Source organism: Lissotriton vulgaris, chromosome 1_1, assembly GCF_964263255.1.
Source record: "Lissotriton vulgaris chromosome 1_1, aLisVul1.2, whole genome shotgun sequence".
Lineage (NCBI taxonomy): Eukaryota > Metazoa > Chordata > Amphibia > Caudata > Salamandridae > Lissotriton > Lissotriton vulgaris.
In genome coordinates, this window is record NC_141685.1 from 605,340,018 (window position 1) to 605,367,943 (window position 27,926).

The 27,926-nt window shown below is 42.0% G+C and overlaps 1 protein-coding gene across 1 annotated transcript in view; it reads right to left on the reverse strand.

The window, feature by feature from the left end:
• LOC147747555 (ferric reductase 1-like) overlaps nucleotides 1-27,926 on the reverse strand; it is a 553,652-nt gene that overhangs the window by 189,224 nt on the left and 336,502 nt on the right. Inside the window, exons 8-9 of the mRNA XM_086954125.1 lie at nucleotides 7,966-8,107; nucleotides 6,415-6,531 (exon numbers count right to left, since the gene is read on the reverse strand). Coding sequence (XP_086810251.1) covers nucleotides 6,415-6,531; nucleotides 7,966-8,107 — 259 coding nt within the window. The remainder of the gene's footprint in view (nucleotides 1-6,414; nucleotides 6,532-7,965; nucleotides 8,108-27,926) is intronic.

Genomic DNA, 27,926 nt, shown 5'->3' on the forward strand with positions numbered 1-27,926 from the left:
GGCCACAACAACAGCCCAAAAATCGAAAAACACAGAATAATCAGCACAATCCAATGCCATCCATGCCCTCCATGATGTTTAAATTCAAGACACCCCACAGAAAGACTAGGCCCATGCACCACTCACTACCCCTGGTCAAAAGGCCACAACAACAGCCCAAAAAATCAAAAAACACAGAAAAATCAGCACAATCCCATGCCATCCATGCCCTCCATGATGTTTAAATTCAAGACACCCCACAGAAAGACTAGGCCCATGCACCACTCACTACCCCTGGTCAAAAGGCCACAACAACAGCCCAAAAAATCAAAAAACACAGAAAAATCAGCACAATCCCATGCCATCCATGCCCTCCATGATGTTTAAATTAAAGACACCCCACAGAAAGACTAGGCCCATGCACCACTCACTACCCCTGGGCATAATGGTTGAACGCTAGGCAAAATGGTTGCAGGCCTAAGAACACTGCCTGCATTCAAAATGGCCCCTTGCCTCCCAGCACATGGCCAGGGCCTGCCTGTACCAGCACTCCAAATGGCCCCCACCCACATGGCCTGTCCCCATGAACACCCCAAAAAATCGAAAAACACAGAAAAATCAGCACAATCCCATGCCATCCATGCCCTCCATGATGTTTAAATTCAAGACACCCCACAGAAAGACTAGGCCCATGCACCACTCACTACCCCTGGTTAAAGGCCACAACAACAGCCCAAAAATCAAAAAACACAGAAAATACAGCACAATCCCATGCCATTCATGCCCTCCATGATGTTTAAATTCAAGACACCCCACAGAAAGACTAGGCCCATGCACCACTCACTACCCCTGGTCAAAAGGCCACAACAACAGCCCAAAAAATCGAAAAACACAGAAAAATCAGCACAATCCCATGCCATCCATGCCCTCCATGATGTTTAAATTCAAGACACCCCACAGAAAGACTAGGCCCATGCACCACTCACTTCCCCTGGTCAAAAGGCCACAACAACAGCCCAAAAATCGAAAAACACAGAAAAATCAGCACAATCCCATGCCATCCATGCCCTCCATGATGTTTAAATTCAAGACACCCCACAGAAAGACTAGGCCCATGCACCACTCACTACCCCTGGTTAAAGGCCACAACAACAGCCCAAAAATCAAAAAACACAGAAAATACAGCACAATCCCATGCCATTCATGCCCTCCATGATGTTTAAATGCAAGACACCCCACAGAAAGACTAGGCCCATGCACCACTCACTACCCCTGGTCAAAAGGCCACAACAACAGCCCAAAAATCGAAAAACACAGAAAAATCAGCACAATCCCATGCCATCCATGCCCTCCATGATGTTTAAATTCAAGACACCCCACAAAAAGACTAGGCCCATGCACCACTCACTACCCCTGGTCAAAGGGCCACAACAACAGCCCAAAAATCGAAAAACACATAAAAATCAGCACAATCCCATGCCCTCCATGCCCTCCATGATGTTTAAATTCAAGACACCCTACAGAAAGACTAGGCCCATGCACCACTCACTACACGTGGTCAAAAGGCCCCAACAACAGCCCAAAAATCCAAAATTCCAAAATTGTAGTTGCAGCAACTGTAATGCCCCAAACAAACTTACTTGTGAAATTTCTAATCCAAAAGTGATCCAAAGAAAGTCAAAAAGGCCTCTAATCCAAATATCCAGCAGCATCCACAAAAAGTAATCCTTCCAGGTCAAGAATCCGAATGAAAGTGACCAGCACATGAAGAAAGCACTGGGAGGAGTCTGCTGGACAGGAACAGGAAGTTGGAGACTGTGGGGCACTTCCTTCCTCCCACCCCCCACCCCCCCAAAATGGACTCCTTGCAAAAAAAAGTGCAGGCAAATGTCAACCTGAGGAGTTATTCTGATAAAAATCATCATTTTCAGAAGGTTTATGCTGCTTGGTGGTGGATTTCTTGTGCAGAATTTCAAATTCTGCATTTCGCAAGTGCGAGATTGTTGCTGCCCGCCGCATCTACGTGTTTGCAATTGCGAACTCTCGCGATGCGTGCTGTGCAAGGTGGCAAGCCGCGATTACGTAATCGCGGTCGCCAAACTCCCGCGGGATCCCACAGCAAGATCCAAAATGGCGCAGCACTCGCAAAATATAGAGAAAAACAACTCGGCAAACGCTGAATGACGGTAAGTGAACGCCGCACGCCGCAATATTGTATCACCAAGAAAAAAAATCAGCTGCGTGCGAATTTGCGGATTTTCAGTATATTCGCGAGATTTCGCGGATTGGGAATTTACCGAAAATCCACAAAATCCGCGAGCGGAACGGATTTTCCGCCCATGCTTCTCTGTCTAAAGGCCCCTTGGGACAATTATTGTTTGTCATTTAACTCAAATTTGAATGGTATTAGTCTGTCTTGATCCCTAATGGAAACAAATTCCATAAGCAAGTTTTAGCTAACAGTGTTTGGCACACTGAATTAAACCTTTTGTACATCTGGGCTCTGACCTTCATTTCCAAAGACAGTCTAACAGGGCTAATGAGTTGTATTTCGAGATCATACTGTAGTTGTAATGGGCCTTTCCTCTAAAAGACTCTCTGTGAAAGAGCAAGGTACTCGAAACAGTCATGTATGTATTTATGTATATATGTTTGCATATAAATGGCATTTCTACAGCACAACACCAGCCAAAAAGGCAGCAGAGAGCTGTACAGGATCAAAGACAAACAAAGTGAACATGTGATAGGAGAGGTACCTGTGTTGTGAATAGGTAACCCATTTTGATGTAGTGCTCCTATAGAGATGAGTCTTTCAACTATTTCTTAAATTGGAGCAGTGTTGGAGTGGTCCTGATGAATACAATGATGGTGTTCTAGATCCTGAGCATATAGATAAAAAAAGGCTTGTTATCTTGTGTTTTTCTTTTTTACACTTCAAAGTCTGCATTCTGATGGTGACCTAGTTGTGGGTGTGCTGAGAGCTACAGCATAAGTGGGGGTGGTGCTGTGATGGCTCTGGAAATGATGCAGCTGCGTTTGAAGATGGTGTGGACTGGAAATAGGAGCCAATGGAGTACCCTCAGGATGGGGGTAATGGGTCAAATGTATTCAGGCTCTAGAAGAGATGTGCTGTGGCATTTAGGATGAGCTTAAAGTGTGTCAGTGTGGAATAGAAGAGTCCATGGAACAGAGTATTAACACCATTTAGATTTAAGAGTGTGGCCATGCTTGTTCTCTGGCATCCTGTGCAACATGAAAGGTTGGGTGATGTGTATTTCTCTTGAATTTTATAACAGAAATTATTTCCATATTCTGATTCCTTTCGAAGGTTCTGTTTGCAGTTCTGTTATTTGTTATGGAGCTATTAAAATGTTAGTATTTGAAGTTTATTGCACAGTTTGACAAAAATAAGGTGTTAACTAACTTCACTGCTTGCCTGTTAACCACATGCGCGCTGCTCTTATTACTCTGGTATGCTGACTTTTTTAAAAACCCATTGTTCATGACGAGCTGGGCTCGTCATCAGTGTTTGAGGAGGCTACACCATGACGAGCCCAGCTCGTCATCAGCCTCGAAGGGGTTAAAGAGAAGGTCCTTATCAAAACATATTCCCATGGTAATGTATATGATGTGCTCCAATGATACTCTCTGACAGGTAAAGCTTCCACTAATGATTGACATGACCTCCCGTATAAGGCCCCAGTTCAGAATAGGGCATGGGGGCAAAATTATTTTTAAGTCCTCAGTATAAAATAGAGCATGAGAGTTTAGAGTCCAGCAGCCCTTTCTGCACTGGCATGCATGTGTGCACTGCTGATGCCTGAGGTTAGTTTAAAAGCAGCCCTGTGTTGTAGGACTGCTTCTGACATGTAAATTGTGCCCAAAATCAACTTTGGTCATTGGGGAACTTACAAATCCATAGACTATAATATTTTGGCATGCTAGGTACCCCCAGGGTCTCCCCTAGGCATCCAAGTGGTGGGTGGTCATGTACTTGTAAGGAGGACCCTTATAATATTGGTTTTATATGCCGTGGGTTTAGTGACATTGCACATTTCACTTCCCACATTGTAGTAAAGTGCTTCCCAAAATCGACGTTTGCGCTAGGAGCACTGTGGAGGGAGGATCAGCAATATTTTACATATTCAGAACCCCTAAAGTCTCCTCTATGTGTTCCAGGGGTGCGGGAGTCCTGTAGATAAAGGTAGGGTCCTCCTGAAAGATGCTTTTATAAGCCCAGGTGTTTGAGAAATTGCCTACTTAACTATCCTTATTGCAGATCCCTAGCCACATAGGTTAACATGGCAAAAAGTTATTAATTCATCATTACCATTACCACCAGGAGAATTAGAAAGTATCATGCAGGCACTTACTAGAATGGTATTGATAAATCCAACAATATACTATTGTTGAATTTATCCTAAAATGTACAAACAAGAAGTTATAAGACTTACTTGTCTGTAAGCCAAAATTCAGCCTTCCAGTGATCTGCCCTGATTGGTTAGAGTTAAGTGGATTAGCCAGGCTGCTATGATGAGGTGATAAGTGGGCCCTGATGTGAAAGAGCCATTCTGGTAGGAGAGGTTTCTTTGCATAGGAATGCCAGAGACATGGAGATGAGTCGTAAACAATGATCTTCCAAAGGAGGAGGAGACAGGCAGAAGAAACCAGTTTCATATTTCAGATTGATTTGAGAATCATCTATAATGGCTAACTAGAGAAAGCCTTATGCCAAAGGAGTTCCTTCATAACCTCAGCTCAGACTGTCACTAACCACTGTAGCCCAATTATTGTAACATTCCTAACAGTGCCTAGCAGAAACCCAAACAGGACTAAGGTAAATTAAATGTGTTTGAAAATTCTCCCAGCCTTTGAGAAGGCCTCTTTTACCACAGTTCTGTAATTAATAAAGATATGTGTGCTTCTATGCCTCAGCATTTATGGCAGAAGTTCCAAATTAAATAAATCGCAACTGATTACCTCCCACACACAACTTGGACTGTCAGCTATGAAAATGGTTAGCTCAACCATGAATCACTCAAAGGTCAGTTGATTTGAGTGTGTGATGATTCTGTTTGAAAAGGACTCATTATGAATGTTCAAATATGCATGTAAGCATTAACAATTTAATTTACCTTAGTCCTGTCAGGCTTTCTCTAGTTAGCCATTACAGATGATTTTCAAATCTTTGTGAGCGAATTGTAGTGGCACACGTTACTCTCCCAAAACAGGAATTATATAACAGTTTAGTCAGTAGGGAATACATGGTGAGAGCTTGCTAATTATTGAATAACATCATGTGGTCATTGCATTCTAGCTCCTATATTAAAATCCTGTGATTGGCTCACTAGCATGTCAGAACCAAATTGAATCCAGAAGTAGGACATCCCAATACTAGTTGCAAAAAGACTAAAATCTTGTCAAAATTGATAATACTGCACTACAATATTTTTACCATAATAACATTGTAGCTTTCGGGAGTACAAAGATAATGGCCTTCATTTAGAAAGATCCTGCAACTTTCAAAGCAGATGGAATCTTCTCCTCTCACTAGAGGAGTACATGGATGTCTAAAACCACATCCAAAGTTACTTGGATTTCTAAAGCAGTTGCTTTAACTCCTTCAGTACCCCAAATGTGGATTCACCCATTAAAAATTATGAACTTTTTGATAATTTAGAAAAGCATTCTCATGTTTTTTGAAATGTAAAGCTTAGTAATGATTGTGCAGAGCTTTACTACTCAAGACTGCTGAATGTAGTTGGCATTTTCATTGTGAAAGAATGCTATATGCTTGGATTCATGGCTCATGTTTCTTGTCTTGATGAGCACATGGTGAGCACATGGGTGCAATACCCCAAAACAATTTTATTTCGATGAATGAAGGCTGAGGTTGGTCACAGAATGACAGCACTACTTTGGGAAAATCATCACATCCTTGGAGATTGCACTACATGATGACACTCAGAGACAAAATGCTGCATTTTCCTTGAGCTTTCAAGTTGCTTGGAGTTAGCAGCAGCCATTTTGAATAATTGGGTACAAGTCTGCCAGAGTTCCATGATGTCGTTAAAACACAATTGCGTTTCTATGTTCCTGTAGCAAAAGCGACAGGGTACCCCTACCTCCAAACTCTTGATCTGCCCTCCTCATTTACAGAAGGGAGGACAGCAAGGTTTCCATTAATGGAGAAAGTCTTGGCTACCACAACAGAAAGCTTCCTCTGACTGCCCGACAGAGTAAAACAAACAGGTATAACAAATAATGAAACCCGCACTATGGGAGAAAAGTAACAGGGGGTGAGGCGATTTTTTTTTTCATACTCAAAAACCTGCTTTACAGAAAAAAACTAAAAGAATTATAACATTTTCGTGAACAGCCATCGAAAGCCTTAGTAGCCATCCAAGAAGACAACATTTTTGGGAGACTACGTACCATGAACCTTAACCATTATTGGTAGTTGAAAGGCTGAAGATTTCACTTGTACAAGTTGTGCAAGATCAACTTTCTCATTTGTGATAAATGGTAACAGGGGATGTTTTAGTATTCTTCCTGAAAATGTAAAACAATGTATGGTAAACACTTGTACACTCGTGTATATTTGAAAAAAATGTATAGCATACACACACACTGATAATATAAAGTCCTCTTACTCAATATTTCAGGAACAATACCTCTATTAAACAATTCCTAGTAGTATAAATACTCAATAAAATGCCAAGAGAATACCTGCTCTTTGGTTCATGAGATGGGGGAATGAGATAAATAATGGCTACAGGTCTATTTACTCTAATGAGTTCTTAACTTAATTACTCTAGTCAAGTTGAGCAAGCTTAGAGCCAGAAACACAGGGGTTCTCAATTGTGCACTGTATTTATAGGTAAATATGCTAAATAATATAATTTTAAATGCAGTTTATGTCTTTCTTTACGTTTTGTATTGAACTGTACAGTACAATGTTTTATAAATAAGCAAAATCTGGCTTCAATTTTCATTTAAAAAAATTGTAAATACTGCTGCAATTTGTCTGCTTGGAACTAGGGCTAGAACGCATTTTTTTTCCACCCAAATTAAGTGGAAGATGATTGAGGTGGCAATCTCCAAGTTCATAGATCCACCTCTGCCCCAAATGAATGAAAACAGGCAAACTGCACCCAAAGAATTGCCCACAAACCTGGAACAATCACATTTGAGGGTGATTGGGTCTTTTCTCGTCCATAAAGTTATGTAATATTTGCATAACTCAATTGTGATCCGCAGTCGGATTGAAAATGCATTGATTTTTGCCTTGTTTTAGGCTCCACTAATTGTTTGTGCTCAGTTCAAAATGCAACTGATGCTAGTAGCACTACAGACCATATGCTGTGACAACCTGAGCCAGCAAGCACTGTTAGAGCCAAAAGATTTGGCATTGGATTCTATCCTGTGGCTTTATCAGTGCTTATATATTTTGTTTTGTCTTGGTTTTAACATACCTTTAGTGTTGAGGGACCTTTCTTGGAAGGAAACAGTTCACAGTGCTCTGGCACTTAAAGGTGAAAAGGCAGAATGCCATCAGTGAAATTAGTCAGAGACTGAAGTTGGCTGACCATGAGCGCCAGGCTTTATACCACAATCGGAGGAATTAAAATGTGAATGACACAATAGATAAAAAGGTCTGACTGAAAGTTCTTTTAAAACATTTTCTTACAAATATAATCTCAGTAAAACCAAGAGATCTTAGCTAACACTAGAAGTAAAAATAAGTATGTATATTCTATCAGTCACCATGACTGTTTAATGACAAGCATAAACCTCAAGTTTCAAAATAAAATGTGCAGTTATATATTCCTGTGCTCAAGTCACCTGAAAGTGTCATTAAAAGGGAAAATCATAGTTATTCGAATAAATGTTCTGAAGAAGAATGGTCCATTTAAAACTAATATACTGATTGATTTGGGAGGGGAAATTGTCTGAAAAGTACAATCAATGAGTGCCATGACTTACCGTTCTGAGAAGGGCCACTGGTCAAAAATATATAGAATGAACTGCTGACATTTCCATGCGGAGTTGCTATTTTATTTCTTGTGATGAAAGAACATTTGATGACCCCATTGTCTGAAGATGTGACAATGCTCTCTACGGTGCCCTGAAAAACATATGGATTATAAATATTGGGGAATGCTTGTCTCATAAAAAACAACTGATTATTCTTACTTTTGTGCAATTATGTTTTAAGTAGTGATAAGAGAGTCATTTGATTTTCACTGCAATCAAAATGAACTTAGCAATGCAGGGTGCAGAACTTTATTATGTACTGGGTTACTAATATCAGTAAAGCAAATATAAATATGTGCTAATCAATTATCCTATGCATTAACTTGGAGAATTCAGTTTGCTGATGCAACTTTAAGATTAGACTTTGATAAGTTATTGTATTTCTTATGGGTGTATCCAGATAATTTTCAAGTATAGAGCAATATATATTTATTTATAGTTACAGTGACTAAACAGTAGTAGTAATAACAATAAAAACAATACTTATTATTATTATCATTATTAGTGTTATTGTTTTTATCAGTAATAAAAGTATTATTATTAGTGTTTGTTAGACCGGGCATCCTTGGTGTCGTTCTCCCCTTCAGCCCTCCTTGTTTGCTGACTTCGTTTTGCTGGCTTTAGGTCTCTGTGCACTTTACCTCTCCTAACCAGTGCTAAAGTGCTTGTGCTCTCTCCTTAAAACATGTTGACATTGGCTTACACCTAATTGGCACATTTAATTTAATTGTAAGTGTCTAGTAAATTAATACTACCTGCACTCAGGGCCTGTAAATTAAATGCTACTAGTGGGCTTGCAGCACTCATTGTGCATTCCGCTTTAAGTATCCCTTTAAACTTGTGTCTGGACCGCCATTACAGCTGGTGTGTTCACTTTTAAACTGTCATTTTGGCAGAGCAAAATAAACCTTTTGCCATGCCCAACCCTTTCTTTTTAACACATGTAAGTCACCCCTAGGCTAGGACCTGCACAGCCCAGAGGGCAGGATGCAGTGCATTTAAAATATTGTACAAGTACTTTTACATTTTACATATCCTAGTACTGAAAAAAACTCCTAAGTTAATTTTTTCACTGCTGCAAGCCCTACCGCTACCCATAAGATAACATTAGAGATACCTTATTATGTTTAATAAGTGATAACTATCTTTTGGGAGGAGGTAGACAGTTTGAGTTTGGCGTGTAAAGAATTGTAATTAAATGCCCTCTTTAATGGTAAAGTTAGATTTTTAGTCACAATCCTAAAAATTTCAATTTTAGAAAGTTGCCATTTTCTTTTCCTAACCATTTGGTGCCTGCAGCCTGTTCCTGGGTTACATGACTAGGTATTGCTGGCAACTGGACTTTGTGTATTGCTCTCAGACAGTGAGACAACTAGAAGCTAGGTGTTGACAAGATGGGCCGCTCGTAGTAATCAGGCAGGGAGCTTTCACCATTCATCCTTGTACTTCACAATGGCTCTGCTTGAGCACTCTCACAAAGAATGTGATAATGGTCTTTTGTGACCCCGGGCAAGCTGGGGCCATTGAAGGATGTAGGGGATGGCTGACACTCAAGGAGGGAGAGGAAAGCTCTAAAAGCTACTTCTACTCCAAGGTGGGTGCCAGACCCCAAATCTTCAGTACACATCTAGATCTGGGGACTCTCCCAGGAGGAATGGCTGGTGTGCTGCTGAGAGGCCTGCCACTTTGCTAGACTGCTGCCTGAAAGGACTGATGCTCTGCTGACCTGCTGCCCTACTGGCCTATTGCCTGGGTGAGAAGGGCTAGACCTGCCTCTTTAAACCCTGTACCCACAGAGTGACTCCCAGGACCAGTTGGACGGCCTCCTGATGATCAGAAGCCTCATGGACAGAACAGGGTTTCAACTATCAGGAGCCAACCACCTGGACTTTGCCGTCTGTGAATCCTGGCCTCCCAAGTGGTTCCACCCCAATCTTCGACCATTGGAAGTGGCATGAAAGTACACTGTTAGCCCATCTGTGGACTCAGCAGATTAAACGCCTCTCCTCCATGGTGTGGTGCATCTCCTGCTGACCTGGCACATCGCCTCTGCTGCTCAATGCATTGCCATCAGAACCAACGCATTGCTTCTGCTGCACGGACTTTCCCAATGGGAAGACTTTGCATCGCCCATTGCAGTCCATAGGAACCCCAGCTGCTCCATGCAGCTCCATGCAAGTACATCACATCACACTTTACAGCTCCCCAGAAATTCTGCTGCACAATGCATCTCCTCCACTGGAACTTCCGTCGCCTCTACTGAGTTCTGCAACCTCATCGTGGGACACCACATCTCTTTGGAACTAGGATTATTAGGATACTGTGTCCAGCAGACCTAAATGGGCCCCATTAGCCCGCCCACACGCCATAGCGGATGGCCTGAACTTTGTTCTGGTCTAGGACGACTGGATGACTGCTTGGGACCTTTTGGCACTATTTCACTGAAATCTTTAAACTTGCATATCTCAAGTTCTACTGAATGCATTTTTGTCATTTTGGCCTTGATTTATCATGAGAAGTTCCTCTATATTCATGAATTGGTGTGGAAATGTTCCTGTGTTGTGTTTTCACGCTATTACTATTTGAAGTGCTGCATGAATAAATTACACACTGCCTCCAAATTAATCCTCAGTGCCAAGCTACCAGTTAATTTAGTGTTTGCTTGTGACTTCACCCTAGCAAGAAATTTGGTTGCTGCTTGAGTAGAGTTTCCCACCCTCAACCAGTAACCCAATTGCTTACAGTACCAGTGTTAGCATTAGTATACGTATAGTATTAGGATTAGGATTAGGATTATGAAACTCTTGATAAGGATGCAATTTTCAAATGTATCACATCTATCAACTCAGGGCCTGGTTCACAAAGGTAAACTTTTGGGTATTCACAAACTATGAGTCAATAGTAAATTTACGTCTGCAGAGATTCTGGAGCCAAGGCAGAGAACTTTACACAAAAAACGATACACCTGTCCTATCTTTTTATTGATAAACAGTCCTCAACGATTAGGTGATTGAGTGATTGGGTCGCATGTGTGTCCGACCTCACAAAAATCCTTAAGTATGGCCCTCAATGTCATTCCGCGTGAGTTCTTTGTGACAAAGATAATGTGAAGTAGAAGGCAGCACAGTAAGAAGACACCTGTAAAAACATTCTCTTTGGTTTGTAGAAATTAGGCATTAGCATAAACCTGAACCCCTCACCATATGTTGCAATGGGTATGCATCAGATAATATAGATTTTTAACACAGGGACAATAGGTTTCCCTCTTAACTAAGAAGGCAGTTTTTGTAGAGAAGCCATAACCTGAAGACATTCATGACACCGGGCTGAATTATTGGTCTTCCAACTAGTGGAAGAATCAAAAACTACCCATAGTTAGGGAAAATGATTTACCTTTGCTGTTGTTTTCTATGTTAAATATATGAATCTTAGAACTGCCTGGGCCACAGGACATAATCTGTGATTTAGAAAAGTTGGTACTCAGATCTAAGCTTGTCAAAAATGCAGTAAAAGAAGCTACCAGCTTCCTAAATGCCATTGGTGTAGCTGCCAACAGGACCACTACGTCAGCATATAATAGCACAGGGATGTGAGTTCCCTTGATCCTGGCAGTGATATATTTACCAATTGATAAGTTAAGAATAAGGCATTGCTTCACAGTGTTTCTCTCCTATGCTCTCTAAAAGCATACTGACAACGACTCAAAATATTCTTTTAGTTGACTCAGTCTCATATTATATGAAAAATCACTCTGCCTAAAATCTTAAATGAAAAATCAATTAGTGAATTTTGCCTGTAACTGCAAGGTTCAAGAAAAAATCCCTTTCTTAAAATTGGGGCAATAATAAATGAAGAACAAGACCAATGTAAGTTACTAATAAATCAAGTATTAAAAAATATTAGTTAAAGAGGAATCTATATGTCCAGATTACATTTAAAACGGTCCGTTGGAGTACTGTCATGCACCGGAGCCTTGCCGGATCAACTCTGGCATATAGTTAAAAGAACTTCATCATTGTTGAAACAGACTCTGAGGTCAGTTGCAGAACTATGTAAAACGTTGGTAGCATAATTCAAATCAGCATGTATGCTATAAATCGAATGAACATGTTATACCCAATATGAATCTTTAATGTGGGTGCTCAAAATGGATATGTGCTGTCACTATTTTTAATGGAATTAACCTACTGCCAAAAATGTTTGGGACTGTGTCTTCTTGCTGCCTTAGTATATCTTTTCCAGTGCAGAATTGTCAGTTCCTCCTTCCTCTTATTCAACAGATACTTATAACATGGACGGCAGGCTATAACCTCTGCTCTTATTCTTACTAGGGCCTCATGTGGACGCTTAATGGCAGAAAAAACAGGAGGCATAAACCAGTGTGGGGGTGGGACCAGCAAAGAAGCTTGAGGTTTTAAAAGAACATAATGAATGCAGCCACAAAGTAAAAAAGGGCTCCATCACTTGAACAGGAGTAACGGTGTTGGAGACATAGGTCATAAAAGTAATACGATTTTTAGCTTCTAAGAGCAAAGATGGATTAGAAAGATTCCAAGCTAATCTGAAACCATTACATTGTGGCACTGGATGAGGAGATCAAACTGCATGTACACTCACAGAAAATTGTGGGGCTAAGAATGATATATTGTGAAGATTCTGGTCCCCATAATTAGTATCCAGAATATCACTGCAGAAAAATTAATGCAAAATGATAATATCAATATATTATTATTGTGCCTACCCATGACAGTGAGAAAGACAAACTCATGGTGTATGGATGGAAGTGGGGAGGGCAAGCCCAGCCTCTGTTGGCTGCTGACAGGTGTAGATGGGCCCACTCTTGACCTGGTGTTCACCTGGTGTTCACCTGGACCATGCTCAGATTCACCATGCACTGGGGGTTAATGAACACTCTTAACAGTGCAAAGATCCAGTTAGCCACCCCTCCACCAACTGTGCAAGATCAGGAGAGAAGAAATCCAAAGTAGTCTTTGCAGTTCTATGGCCCTTTTTTACCTCTGTCAGAATTCCACACTGCAGAGGTGATGAACACACCTAATAGTGCTGAGATCCAGTCAGGCCTACCTCCACCACCTTTCCAAGACTGGTAGGGCAGAAATGCAGAGCGGGCTTTGTATTTCTATATACGGTGGGTGTCTCTTCCTGTACATGAACAAACCTTTTCAAAAATGCCAACTTGTAACTTTGATGTGTACTGCACGAAGCAGGACACATGAAAGTAAAAAAATGGTATTGTAGGATTGTTTATGTGCAGGAAGTGGCACCTTCCTGTACATAAACAACCCTCCCCTGCACACATACACCCTTGCACTCTGGTGCAAGGCTGTCTGTGTTGGCACTAAGTCGTGAAACTTTGCGCCGTTGCAGGGGGAAATGCTAGGCTGCATCACATTATTATTATTTATTATTATTAAAGGCTTTTATATCGCGCTCTATTACTAAAAAAATAGTATCCTGGCGCGCTGAAGGCAGAACAGTTTGGGAGAGGACTAATGACTAATAACTGAACATAGGAAAAAAAGGTTTAAACTATTGTATTAAAAAGGTGAATTTTTAGTCCTTTCTTAAAAACATTGAGAGTCGGAGCAGTTTTTAGGTGAAGGGGAAGGGTGTTCCAGAATTTTGCTGCTCTTACCGAAATAGATTGGCCGCCAAGTCTGCAGTATTTGAATTTGGGAACGGACATTTGGCACAGGTTGGCCGATCGTAAGAGGCGATTAGGAACATACAAACGGAACCTTTTCCACAAGTAGATAGGGCCAGTTTGATGTATAGCTCGGTAGGCCATCACTAAGATTTTGAACTGAATCCTGAGGGCAACAGGAAGCCAATGGAGAGCACACAGCAGGGGGTGAGCACTGGAACGCCTAGGAACATTGAATAAGAGCCTGGCAGCAGCGTTCTGAATGACCTGGAGGCGGTGAATCAGGTATGCTGGTAATCCGCCAAACAGTCCATTCGCGTAATCTAACCTAGAGAGAATCAAGGCGCGCATAACGGTCTCTTTAGCTTCTTTTGGCAGGAGAGGGAAGAACCTACGTAGAGTTTTTAGGGTGGCAAAACAAACCCCCGTGAGTTTCTTAATGTGGTCCTCAAACTTGAGGTTCTTACTGAACCAGACTCCTAGGTTTTTTACTGGGCCAGATGTGGCTTTTGGAGGGGGTAGGTCACCAGGCCAGAGACGCTCATTAAAGTCCTCAGGGAAAGAGCCATACAACAAGATCTCAGATTTACTTTCGTTGCATTTCAGCTGGGCACGTGCTAACCATTGAAAGACAGAAGACAAACAATGTTGGGCCACCGACGTATCTAAATTGCCTCTGGGCCAGGTAAACAAGAGCTGCGTGTCGTCGGCGTATGCCATAATTTTTGCACCCAACTGTTCAGCAAGGTAAATCAAAGGGGTAAGATAAACATTAAAAAGTAGAGGACTTAAGATGGACCCCTGGGGAACACCTGTAGAGAGTAATTTAGGGGTGGAGGCAAAAGGGGGCAGCCAAATTTGTTGTGTGCGGTTATCTAAGAATGAAGTTAGCCAATCAAGTGCAAGGCCGGTAACACCAATATCAGCTAGTCTGGCGAGTAAGAGGGAGTGAGGCACCGTATCGAAGGCAGCAGAGAGGTCCAATAAAATCAGAGCCGCTCTGCCACCTTCGTCAAGACACTCCCGAATGGCCTCCGAGATTTCAACTAAGGCCGTCTCGGTGCTATAAGTGGCCCTAAAGCCAGACTGAGCTGGATGTAGAGCCTCTGTTGATTCGACAAATTTATCCAGCTGCTTGAAGACGGTCTTTTCACAGATTTTTGCAAGAGCTGGGAGCAGAGATATAGGCCGAAAGTTGGACGGCGTGGTCGGGTCTAGACCATTTTTTTTAAGCAATGGGAGCAATTTTGCTTGCTTCCAACAAGCGGGGACAGTAGCCGTAAGGAGTGAGAGGTTAATAAGCTGGGTAACCTCATTTCCCACTGTTTCTGATAAGCCCGCAAATACTCTAGCCGGACAAGGGTCAGAAGGAGATCCTGATTTTAAAGCAGCAATAGTAGAGTTGATATCAGAATTTAATTGGAGGGTGAATTCAGCCAGCTGCTCAGTGCGTGGGGGCATTGAGGGAAGCAGAGTAATTAAAGGTAATGTGGGGCCATTACAAACCTTTTGCAGGTCATCCTGGATTTTAACAATTTTTTCAATGAAGAACTCAGATAGTTCTTCACACCATTCCTTTGATGCAGATAACATAGGTTGAGAAGCACAGGGAGATGTAAAGCTTTTTACAATCGTAAAAATGTCCTTACTGTTGTTATTCGCTTTGTTAATACGTCCTGTAAAATAGCTACGCTTGGCAGATCTAATGGCTGCATAATACTTTTTTTGCGCAGCCCGCAGATCTTTTTTTGCCTCGGGGAGATAGGCTTGTCTCCACGCCCTCTCAAGCTTTTTGCAGCCTGATTTGAGGTCGCGGAGGGCATGGGAGAACCAAGGTTTGGAGGGGGTAGAACGGAGCCTGCAAACCCGACTGCTATTAGTTGATGCAGCAGTTGCGCATTCCATCCATGAATTAAATGCGCTGGCAGCAGCCTCCATATCAGGGGGAAGCAGAGGACGAGACGCATCAAGTCCCTCAGAGAGGGTATTCAAATTAATCTTCTGTGTGTGGGCGGTTTGGGGTTGAGCCGCAACAGAAGTCAAAAGAGGCCAGGAGAATCTGACAAGCTTATGGTCCGACCAGATTACTGGCTCAGGTTGGGCCATAGTAATATCAAAATTTGAGCATACTAGATCCAAGATATGTCCTCCTAGATGGGTTGGAGCGTCCACCCATTGTCTTAACTGGGCCATAGAAAGAGCTTCTGTAAGGCGAACTGCCTCTGGCAGGTCCGAACAGTCAACGTGAATATTAAAGTCCCCCAGGAGGAGATACCGGGAATGGCGTAAGATCCGAGGGACTATTAACTCTACTAGGGTTTGTACAAAATTACCCACGTGGCCAGGAGGGCGATAGACCAGCGTACCGCCAATGGAGGAATGAGCGTTGAATTTTAGGGAGAAGTGGAGCATCTCGGCTTCAGGCAGTAGTTGTTGGGAGTCATAAGAGAAGGTCCACTGTTCTCTAAAGACAACCGCAATCCCACCACCTCTACCTAAGGGTCGGTCAGATCTAAAAATCTTGAAACCGCGTGGAATGGCCAATTCAACAGAGGGGGCACAGGTTTCATTAAGCCTTGAGAATAGGGTGCAGCCTCGCGTTTCCGAAATGTGGCGGTGAGAGGCGTCAAGCCAAGGAGGCTAACGCCTCTCTCCGCCACTTCCTTGAGAATATCCGCCAAAGTGTGCCTATCATCCTTGCCTGTAAGAAAACAAATAGGAACCCATGCCTAGCATAATATTAAAGAAGGTGAATGAGCATTTTGGAGATGGAGAGGGGTTTCAGAAGCATATGTGGAATGAGAACCTTTAAAATCGGACATAAAATCTGCACATAAAAAGATGGAACACCTGTATCTTTTTATGTCCAGAGACTCTCTCATAAAGATATAACTCGTAATTCCATTTGTGAATAGCAAACAATCGTAAACTTACACAAAAGTGTGCATTTACCTTTGTGAATCAGGCCCGCTATCTTTAATGCAGAGCAACTTGCTAGAAGGAATCAATCACCAAAAAAAGTAATTCACAAATCATAACATAACGTGTATTTGTACAGCGCACGTTCACCCAGAAGGGTTTCTTGGCGCTAAATAACAGATGTTTATTGATTCAGTCGCAACCTGGTTTACATCTTCTTAAAAAGGCACCAATGATGTACTAAATGGTTGAAAATGTTTATTCATAAAAAATTGACAGTACAGCAAAAAAGTAAGAAGTCACAGAAATATGTAAATATTCAACTGCGAGTTGGTAACAATAAATCACAATTAATATATACAAGTGAGGCACAAATCGTGAATAGTAACAGAACAGCCAAACTGCATGTGCTATTTTAATGGTGGTTGGTATTAGGGAGTGACAGCCAATATAGGATAAATGTTTAAAGATTGCCACATAATTTGTAAAATATTATGAATTAATTGTGATGGAGTGGGGTCTCTCCTCAAATTTAGCAGTGAGACTGAGATTTGTATTAAATACAAAACAAAAAACGCGGTGTCCACCATGAGTAAGGCTATGGGTACAAAGGAAACACATTGCCTTGGCATTATCGTGCACTATTTGATGAAGACATGAAATAATGTTCATGAACCTTGTTTTACCGGTTTGTTTGTCCTTTGATAAGAAGAGTAGTGAGATTTCGATACATGGGGCGGCATCCTGTGTCCCATGCACCTGCTGTGGTATGGATGCATTCAGGTAGATGTCCAACATTTTGGGATATACATATATATACATACATGTATATAAAGTTCTATTTCAAGAATTATTCTTCTACAGACATCCAAAAAATAATATTTATCCCTGAGTTATAAACACTCTTTGCTACCACTATCAACTACCCATTCCTAGCCCTGGTACCTCTATACTCTACCCATCCCTAAGCTCTAAAATCTCCTTTCTACAACTATTCAATACCCATTCCTCAGCACTAAAAACAAATTATGAATACGGAGCAACACTCATCTCTGAACCCTAAAGACTAATCTCTAATCCAGTGCAGCACCCATCCCTGCAACCTTTAAATTAATTGATAACCCAGTGCAATAAACATACCTGCAGCCTAAAAACGAATCAGTAATGTGACCCAACACCTATCCCTGTACCCTATTAAAAAAGTATTCACCTTATCCAATACTCACACAGGAACCCTTAAAACAAAGAAGTAACTTGGTGCAAAACTCATCTCTGCCGTCTAAAAAAGAATTATTAACCCAATGCAACACCTATCCCTGCGCTCCAAACACTAATCAGTAATCTAGAGCAAAACCCTTCCATCAGCCCTAAAAACGAATCAGTAAAAAAATGCAACACCCACCCCAGCACACTAAAAACAAATCAATAACTTGGTGCAGCATCCATCCCTCCACAATAAAAAGAAATCAGTACCCGGTGCAATATCCATCGCTGCGCACTGAAAGGTAATTAGTAATCCAGTTCACTACTCACAGCCGGCACACGAAAAACGTATCAGTAACCTGGCCCAACACCCATCCATGGACACTAAAAAACGAATTAATAATCGCAATGTGACACCCAACCCTGCACACTAAAAACTAAAAAGTAACTAGATGCAATACCTATCTACACACCCTAAAACTAATTAATAAAATAAAGTATCACCTAACAATCAACCTCAAGAAGGACTTAAAAACAGATCAAAAAGTGACATTCATATTTTAACAATTATTAATACAAAAATACTTGTTTTAATAATTCCCCTTAGCACATTATCTAAAAACTCCTAAAAACCCAACAACCAAATGAAAAATAACATAATATATTAAAAATTCTTAAAAACAAAAATTACATTAAATTTCAAGAACAAAATGTAACAATTGAATTGCAGCTAAAAATGTATTACATTACCCACTAAACCACCATAAACCCCCCAAAAAATCACAACAAAAATAACATAAACAACATATACAAATGATTATGCTTCATCCAATAACACTAACTGTGGCAGTTTGCTTTACGGCTCTTGGCAAGGTAACAGTGGTTGTTAGTGGCTCAGTTTCTTCCTCTGGAGCCCCTAGATCCATTAACATGATACATATACATATACAGGTGGTGCCACACAGCTCCAGCGCAACTCCTCTTCCAGATATTTTGTCAACTGATTATATTCGACACCTACGAGCGCGATGATTTCAGTCCCTTTTTTTCTGTTCCTCATCAGTTCAGTCCAGAGCTTTCTACTGGTGTGTAAAGTAGAGGTGGAGGCAGGTTTCTTCTTAGAGATTTATTCAAGATAAAAGGATTTAACAGATGGTGCCAGGAAGCACAGCAGCACAGTAGTTCAGTCAGGCTTCAACTGCTGTACACAGAATGCGAACATACAAGAAGCAAAGGCATTCTAAAGAGTGGCTCGCTCTAACACGGGCCGTAAAGCAATATACAGAATAATAATGAAATAGCACAACATAACACATCCCCCTCCCTCACAAGAAAAAAAACAAAAAGGAACCCCAAGGGAAAGGGACAAGGAAAGCAAGGAAAGGAAGAAAAAAAAACAAAGTGAAGATGGTGAACTACCTAACGTAATCCTTTAGCCAACTAGGCAAAACTCTCGTCCTTTTGGAAACCTCAACAGCAGGTAAAGAGGGTACGGAAACCGTGTCCCTACTAACAGAAGAAGAACTCACACTGGGAAAGGAACTCACATTACTACACTTGTAATTGGTGTCAACAAGGCAAGGTTCATGCTCAACATGGCAAGGTTTATGCAAGGACTCATTAATTTGACAGTCAGGAGAACCAATCACCACTTCCCCTTCCCTTAATTGAGGAAGAGAAACACCAGGCGCAAGTTGAGATTGTAACTCACTACCTTCAAAGTAATCTTCAACCCAATCAAAATCAGTTTGTTTGCTCCTCACAATTTTACTCTCATCATGATTCTGACAAATATCCAAAGCTAAATCTTTCAGGTTCCAAACTTTACCATCACTTAACCTGACTGAGTTCCTAAGAACTTCAAGAACCTGTTTAGGCGAATCAAATTTATTCTCACCCTTCAAAACTTTGTAAGGTTTTTTGATCCTAACCCAATCTCCTGCTCTTACAATGACATCCTTTACACCATGACGTTGATCATAGTAAGTCTTACTCCTGCCATGCAGCAATTCTAAATTTTTCCTAACCTCCATGGGTGACCATTGCTGAACACTGTCTTTGAATAACCAACTAGGGTTAAACTTGCACCTGGGTAGTCTACCTCTCATCATCACGAAAGGGGAAACACCTGTACAATTATTCAAGGTCACTTTGTAAGACCAAACAGCTTTTTGTATTTCCAATTTCCAATCCAAACCTTTGTAATTAGCTGCCTGCAAAATACCTTTAATCACTCTATTGAAACGTTCTACAGTTCCATTCCCGCTAGGATTGTACAATGAGGTCTTTTTGTGTGTAATGCCGCATTTCCCAAAATATTCTTTAGCAGCCTTGGACAAAAATTGTACTCCATTGTCCGTTAAAACATTCACAGGTAACCCTTCAACTATAAAAATTTTATCTAAAAATTTTAACAGCCTGAGTATCCACTTTATCCACAAATTTAACTACAGGCCACTTGGTGAAAAGATCAATGGCAACCAATCCATATTCTTTTGGGTCCCCTACTGGACCAAATATGTCCACAGCGATGGTTTCCCAAGGCATGCTAGGAATGAGTCCATCACTCATCGCTGGTCTCAAAGTCCTCAAGGATTTGTCTGTGGAACTGCAAACAGAGCAACCTCTGACAAAAGTCTCTACTTCACTGTCAACTTTTGGTCACCAAAACAGATTTTTAACAGATAACTTAGTCCTTACTATACCAAAATGCCCCTCATGACACAACTGTAGGATCTTTTTCCTTAACCCAGAAGGCGGAACAATCCTGTCCCCTCTCAATAAAACCTCTTTCTCAAATGACAACTCAGATCGTACTTCCCAAAACGGCTTCACAGCGCCAGACAAAAATCTTTCTTTGGGCCAACCTTGACAAATAAATTTTGAGACTTCTACTAACTGCTTATCCGCATTATGTTCTCTTAACCAATCCTCCCTGCTGATGGCTGGGAACCTAGAATCATGTACAAATGCCACACTAAAATTCCCCCAAGGATCATCAACACATTCTTCCAGTGGGGAAGGGAGCCTTGACAGACATTCAGCTACAACATTGTCCTTCCCAGGTACATAAGTGATATTGTATATGTATTCTTTCATACGCATATAGATTCTTGCCAACCTAGCAGAAGCAGTTGCAGTGCCATCAGTGGATAAAATGTGGACTAACGGTTTATGGTCAGTCCTGATGTTAACCATCTTTCCCCAAACAAATGCACGAAAATGCTCTAAAGCCCATGCGCAAGCCAAGGCTTCTCTCTCTATAATAGGGTATCTGCTTTCTGCTGGTGACAAAGCCCTAGATGCAAATAAGATGATTCTTTCTTTACCATTCTCCGCAACTTGCGACAAGACAGCGCCCAAGCCTTTGTCGCTTGCATCAGTTGTCAAAAGACAATCCAAATTGGGGTCAAAACTAGACAAAGCGCTCACTTTCTGCAATTCCCACTTAATCTCAGTAAACTCTTTTTCACATTCTTTAGTCCATTCAAATTTTACATTTTTCTTTAACAAGGACCTGATGTTATATACCTTTGAAGCAAAATCCTTGATGAACTTGGCACAATACTCTGCCATTCCCGAAAAGGATTTGATTTCCTCTTTAGATTCAGGTACAGGCGAGGCAACGATGCTCTCTATTAGTGAAGCTTTTGGCCTGACACCCTCTTCACTAATAATATGACCAAGGTATGAGACACTTCTTTCACCAAATTTGCATTTAGATAACTCGACAGTTAAACCAGCAGAATTAAGTGTGTCAAAAACTTTCCAAAGCTTTGCGTCATGATCTTCTTTGTCAGTACCTGCAATAAGAACATCGTCCTGAAAAAAAACAATGCCATCCATATCCCCAAACAATTTGTGCATTAAACGTTGAAACACAGGCTAGGCCGAAGGGCATCCTTATAAATTGAAAACAACCAAACGGTGTGATGAAGGCTGTTAGATGCCTCGACTCAGGTTCTAAGACTACCTGGTGGTAGGCAGCAGAAAGGTCTATTGTGGAAAACCAAGTCGCTCCCCTTAAGGAAGAAACCATCTCATTAATCTTGGGTAAGGGAAACCGTTCAATTACAATGTTTTGGTTAAGATGGCGTAAATCAATACACAGACGGATTTTGCCGTTGGACTTCCTCGCTACGACCACTGGACTGATCCACTCCAAAGAGTCTACCTCTTCGATAACGCCCTTAGCTAATAGACCCTGAATTTCTTTTTTGACTTCGTCTCTTATCAACAGAGGAATAGGCCTAACCTTATGCACTTTGGGTTGTGCATTCCCCTAGAGCATGATTCTATGCTCAAAACCTTTTAGCTTGCCTAATTGTCCACTTACCACACTGGTGAACTTACTTTTTAATATATCTTCTAACTTGCTGCACTCATCTAAGACTAGCACTTTCTCCTTGCTATTAGGGTCTAAGATGATGTGAAGATTCTTCTGGTCATACCAACCCAGAACAGAAGGTCCCTTTTTGGCTATGTATAACCTGCCTCTGGTCATCCTACCTTTAAAGATGAAAGTGAGCCATCTGAAACCCAATAAGCCAATTCTTTCACCTGTGTAACTCACAGGATTAACATCTGAATCATTTAATTTGTCCCCTATTTTCTGTGTAAAAATTTTTTTCCATACTTCTTCGTTGACAATTGTATATGGAGATCCAGAATCTGCATATACATTAACTTTAACGCCACCTAAAGATACTTCGCAGATAGGTTTGCCCTCCATAGCTTCATCAGTAATGTTCAACATGTAATTGCCTCTCACATTCTTCACACAACCATCCTCATCTTCACTACTTTCGTTAGCACACGCATCCTCATTCCAGATACACTTGACATTAGTACGCCTGCGGCACATTTTGCTGAAATGGCCTATAAGACCACAAACACTACACTTTTTCCGTAGGGCAGGGCATGACTTGTAGTAAGCCATATGTTCTTTGCTATCACAACGGTAACACCCTCTATCTTCCATCTTGTTGTCCATTCCTTGATTCCTGACGGGTTGACTGAAGTTCTTGTTTGGAACTTGCTTATTCTGATATTTTGGTGTTCCCTGAATTTTGAAGACAGCAGACGATGCTTTGTCTGATTCTTTAACAGTATCTTTTACTACGGTGGCGCATCTCCCTGACATTTCCGATTTCCTCATTATAGCAAGTACGTCGTCAAGAGGTGCATCGCCATTTACCCAAAGGCGATCTTGAATCGGAGAATTATCATTGTGCATCACTAGTTGGTCCCGAATAAGATCATCATGCAAGTTCCCAAATTTACAGTCAATAGCAAGTTTTTTAAGGTCATCAACCCAGTCATCAACCAGCTCTTCCTTCTTCTGTTTCCTTTGGAAGAATTTGTGCCTCACTACACCTATACACACTTTAGGTGTGAAATATCTGTCCATATCTGCAATGGCATTGTCAAATTCACTTAAATCAGCATCAGTTAACTTCTGCATCCGTGAATAAGTTTTTAACCCTTTGGGTCCCAGAGAATGTAGAAGTATCCTTTTCTTTTGCTCAGGTTTCATTTTAGCATTCTCATCAATGGCACAAATGTAATTATTAAAATATTCTTTCCATTCCACCCACTTCATGTCTGGCTGTGATCCAGTAGCCCAAAAAGGTTGTGGGGGACTAATAACAAAGCTTTGTTGAGCCATTTCTTCTTCTGAAACACTTTGGGATTGATCCCCAGAATCCATATATTGAGAATACGTAAATAGAAGGTTTGTTTCAAAAGTACATCATAGTAACAAAAGAAAAATTGTATAAATAAGTGCCCCGACAGTCTCACCTGTTTATCCTAAATGTTCTTACTTGAATGAAGCGTCGCTAAATGCTTATGATAAGCGACGTTGCCGACTTTGCGCTGCTTCGTTTTGTTCGTTTTCTTTTTTTTTTTTTAAATGTTGCCTCGGTGACTGAGGAAACACCGAGAGACTTCGCGACCAATCCAAAATGGCCGCTACGCAGGGTCACGCAACGCGACCTTGCGCAATTGCGTCATCACGCGATCAAGCAGGAATGCGTGACTGACGTGTGGCACTCAGTAGGTCGCGCGTCGGTAGATCGTGCATGGAATCCAGCCCACGATCGAAAGATGCCGGCATGCGCCACCAACCGAAGCCTTGAAGTAAGTCCTCGTATCAGGGACAAGAGAAAAAAAAGAAATACGAACCAGGCAATTCCTTAATAGACGTGAAATGTTGACGGTTTTGGAGAACAAAAAAAATAATAGCCAAAAAATGCGTCTCGTTTCTTCTTTCGTGAGCCGGTAGCAAAGAGAAAAGAGAGAGAAAAAAAAATAGTCCTCACGAAATTGTAGAATGTAGGATCCTGATCCCGATCGTCGCCAATTGTAAAGTAGAGGTGGAGGCAGGTTTCTTCTTAGAGATTTATTCAAAATAAAAGGATTTAACAGGTGATGCCAGGAAGCACAGCAGCACAGTAGTTCAGTCAGGCTTCAACTGCTGTACACAGAATGCGAACATACAAGAAGCAAAGGCATTCTAAAGAGTGGCTCGCTCTAACACGAGCCTTAAAGCAATATACAGAATAATAATGAAATAGCACAACATAACATGGTGTCTCACTGATTACCTTATTCGTTTTGACAGTCCCTGGGTCAAATGTCTCTTCAAAGAACCTCAATTGCAGGTGTTGCCACAAGACAATGTCCTTTGCAACTATATGTGTAGTTTGCTGGTTTGAGCTGGGGTCTGTGACTGTTGCACCTCTATTCGCCCAAAACTCATTGGGACAGAAGCAAAATTATGTTTGGCTTAGGCATTTAGGAAGACCCTACAATCAGACTCCCTATCCCAAAGAAAGTCACCTTCAAGGGAACATTCTCATAATGTGGATAGTTTGGTGTCCTGACAGTGTTTGCTGACACTAGACATTTTTAAAATTGAGTGGACACCCTTCACCTAAGAAGGGTTAGTGGTGAATTTATGGGTTCTGGAGTAGCATGGTACTTGTCAAAAAGTGATTTAACATCCCATTAGGGGTAACAAGAGCTATATAAATGCAACTCTTTTTCCCTCTTTATCCCTCTGCTATCCTTCGGAATCCAACTAACTGACCAACATATCCACCACTCAAATTACTTTCATATTTCAATTTACTAATTCAACACTAATAATTTAGGGGTTCCTGAGTAGCATGCTGCTTGGCAGAAAAGCACTTTAATACACCATCAGGGGTAACAAGCACTATATAAATGCAACCATTTTCCCTGTTCAATCCCTCCGCTTTCCTTCTGAATCCAAATAACTGACTAACATATCCACCACTCAAATTACTTTCGTATTTCAATATACTAATGCAACACTAATCCTTTATGGGTTCCGGAGTAGCGTGCTACTTGCAGTAAAAGCGCTTTGACGCCTCGTCAGGGGTAGTAAGGGCTATCTCAATGCAATTACATTACAATGACAATACAAGGCTTTACGAGTCTGGTTTATTTGCTCGATTGTGCCCTGCTGATGGCCTCTCCAGATGTGTCTCTACAGTTACATTTTGCTTAGAAGACTATGGGCCTTATTACGATGCTGGCCGGACGAGTGTCTCACCATGTCCTTTTGGGAGTGGAACTGCTCAACCCCTGATATAATTATGTGACTGCCAGTACAGCGGTTGGAAACATACCATGCCTGGAAAAAGGCTGCAGCACAAGCTGCAATGGTAAAGGGTACGTGTCTAAACATCTTTGCACTGTGTGCCAGGCACCATGTGGTGCCTGGCACACAGTGCATATATGTTTGGTGGACACCACATGTGCCCCTCAAGGCCACACAGCAAGGCCTAGGAGGGACAGGGCACCCAAAGTCACTTTCCGACTGCCTTTCAAAGTCTGAAGATGGCTGGGATGCCAGAAACCGGTCCTCGGAAGCTTGTTTCCGGTCCAGGGAAGACATGGCTTGGCAGTTCGGGCTGGACTGTTTCCATGAGGCACAGGGTCAGACTGATTTGCATATAGCCATGTCTGAACTGGGGTGGCAGAGTGGGCTAAAGAACGGTGATGGATTAAACCCAGATCGTTTGACTGGGTGTGAGTGTTTGATTGATTCAGATGCTCCGTCCATCACCACCCCCTTATGTACCGCTTTTGGCCACCATAAGTGTGGTAGGGTATGCTCAGACGTGAGTCCCTTGCTCACTTTGCCACTGGATTCAAGCAAGCCGGGCTGAAGATGGCTGGAATGCCAGAAACCGGTCCACGGAAGCTTGTTTCCGGTCCAGGGAAGACATGGGTTGGCAGTTCGGGCTGGACTGCTCCCATGAGGCACAGGGTTAGACTGATTTGCATATAGCCATGTCTGAACTGGGGTGGCAGAGTGGGCTAAAGAACGGTGATGGATTAAACCCAGATCTTTTGACTGGTGTGAGTGTTTGATTGATTCAGATGCTCCGTCCATCAACACCCCCTTTTGCACCGCTTTTGGCCGCCATAAGTGTGGCAGGGTATGCTCAGACGTGAGTCCCTTGCTCACTTTGCCACTGGATTCAAGCAAGCCGGGCTGAAGACGGCTGGATTGCCAAAAACCGGTCCTCGGAAGCTTATTTCCGGGCCAGGGAAGACATCGCTTGGCAGTTCGGGCTGGACTGTTCCCATGAGGCACAGGGTCAGACTGATTTGCATATAGCCATGTCTGAACTGGGGTGGCAGAGTGGGCTAAAGAACGGTGATGGATTAAACCCAGATCTTTTGACTGGTGTGAGTGTTTGATTGATTCAGATGCTCCGTCCATCAACACCCCCTTTTGCACCGCTTTTGGCCGCCATAAGTGTGGCAGGGTATGCTCAGACGTGAGTCCCTTGCTCACTTTGCCACTGGATTCAAGCAAGCCGGGCTGAAGACGGCTGGATTGCCAAAAACCGGTCCTCGGAAGCTTATTTCCGGGCCAGGGAAGACATCGCTTGGCAGTTCGGGCTGGACTGTTCCCATGAGGCACAGGGTCAGACTGATTTGCATATAGCCATGTCTGAACTGGGGTGGCAGAGTGGGCTAAAGAACAGTGATGCATTAAACCCAGATCTTTTGACTGAGTGTGAGTGTTTGATTGATTCAGATGCTCCGTCCATCACCACCCCCTTTTGTACCGCTTTTGGCCACCATAAGTGTGGCAGGGTATGCTCAGATGTGAGTCCCTTGCTCACTTTGCCACTGGATTCAAGCAAGCCGGGCTGAAGACGGCTGGAATGCCAGAAACCGGTCCTCGGAAGCTTGTTTCCGGTCCAGGGAAGACATGGCTTGGCAGTTCGGGCTGGACTGTTCCCATGAGTCACAGAGTCAGACTGATTTGCATATAGCCATGTCTGAACTGGGGTGGCAGAGTGGGCTAAAGAACGGTGATGGATTAAACCCAGATCTTTTGACTGGGTGTGAGTGTTTGATTGATTCAGATGCTCCGTCCATCACCACCCCCTTTTGTACCGTTTCAAAGTCAGAATGGCTGACATGGAAAGGCTGTTGGAAAGGGACATCAAAATTCCTATGCCAGTGCTTCCACAGGCACTGCCTCCATTCTAGGGATTACGCCTCAGATGGACACCCCGACTGGATCCTTGATCCTGTCCGAGGCAGCGGTCAGTTCCAACGACGACTTCGCTCCGACCAACGCCACAGTAACCTTGCGGTCGGACCGATGCCTTGGATGTTGGATGGACGGCCACTGACGGCCTTTTGGAGGCGGTCCGTTCAATATTCTAATAAGGCAATATGTCTGGAGACAAAGTAGTCATGTTGAGAAATACCCTTTTAACAAATGGCATATAATGCCATTGGACATATTAGTAGTCATATTATCATATAAAATTACAAAATAAATATGGCTTAAAGAACTCATCTAGACGGTGTCATGTGGGACTTCAAAGGTTTATAAATTATGTTCATGAAACATAACTTTCTATATTGTTTACTTTCTTAAAAAATAAATGAATGCACATAGTAGCACATCAAGTTTCATGTGTTGTTTTATGTTATAGAAGACATAGAATTTTAGAAGCATGTATGACACGTTCGAGATATGAGTTTATATAAATTTGTGAATGCATGATTGTGTGTTTTGACATGTCCGCTTGACTTTGTATGCTCCACCCTGCATACTTCA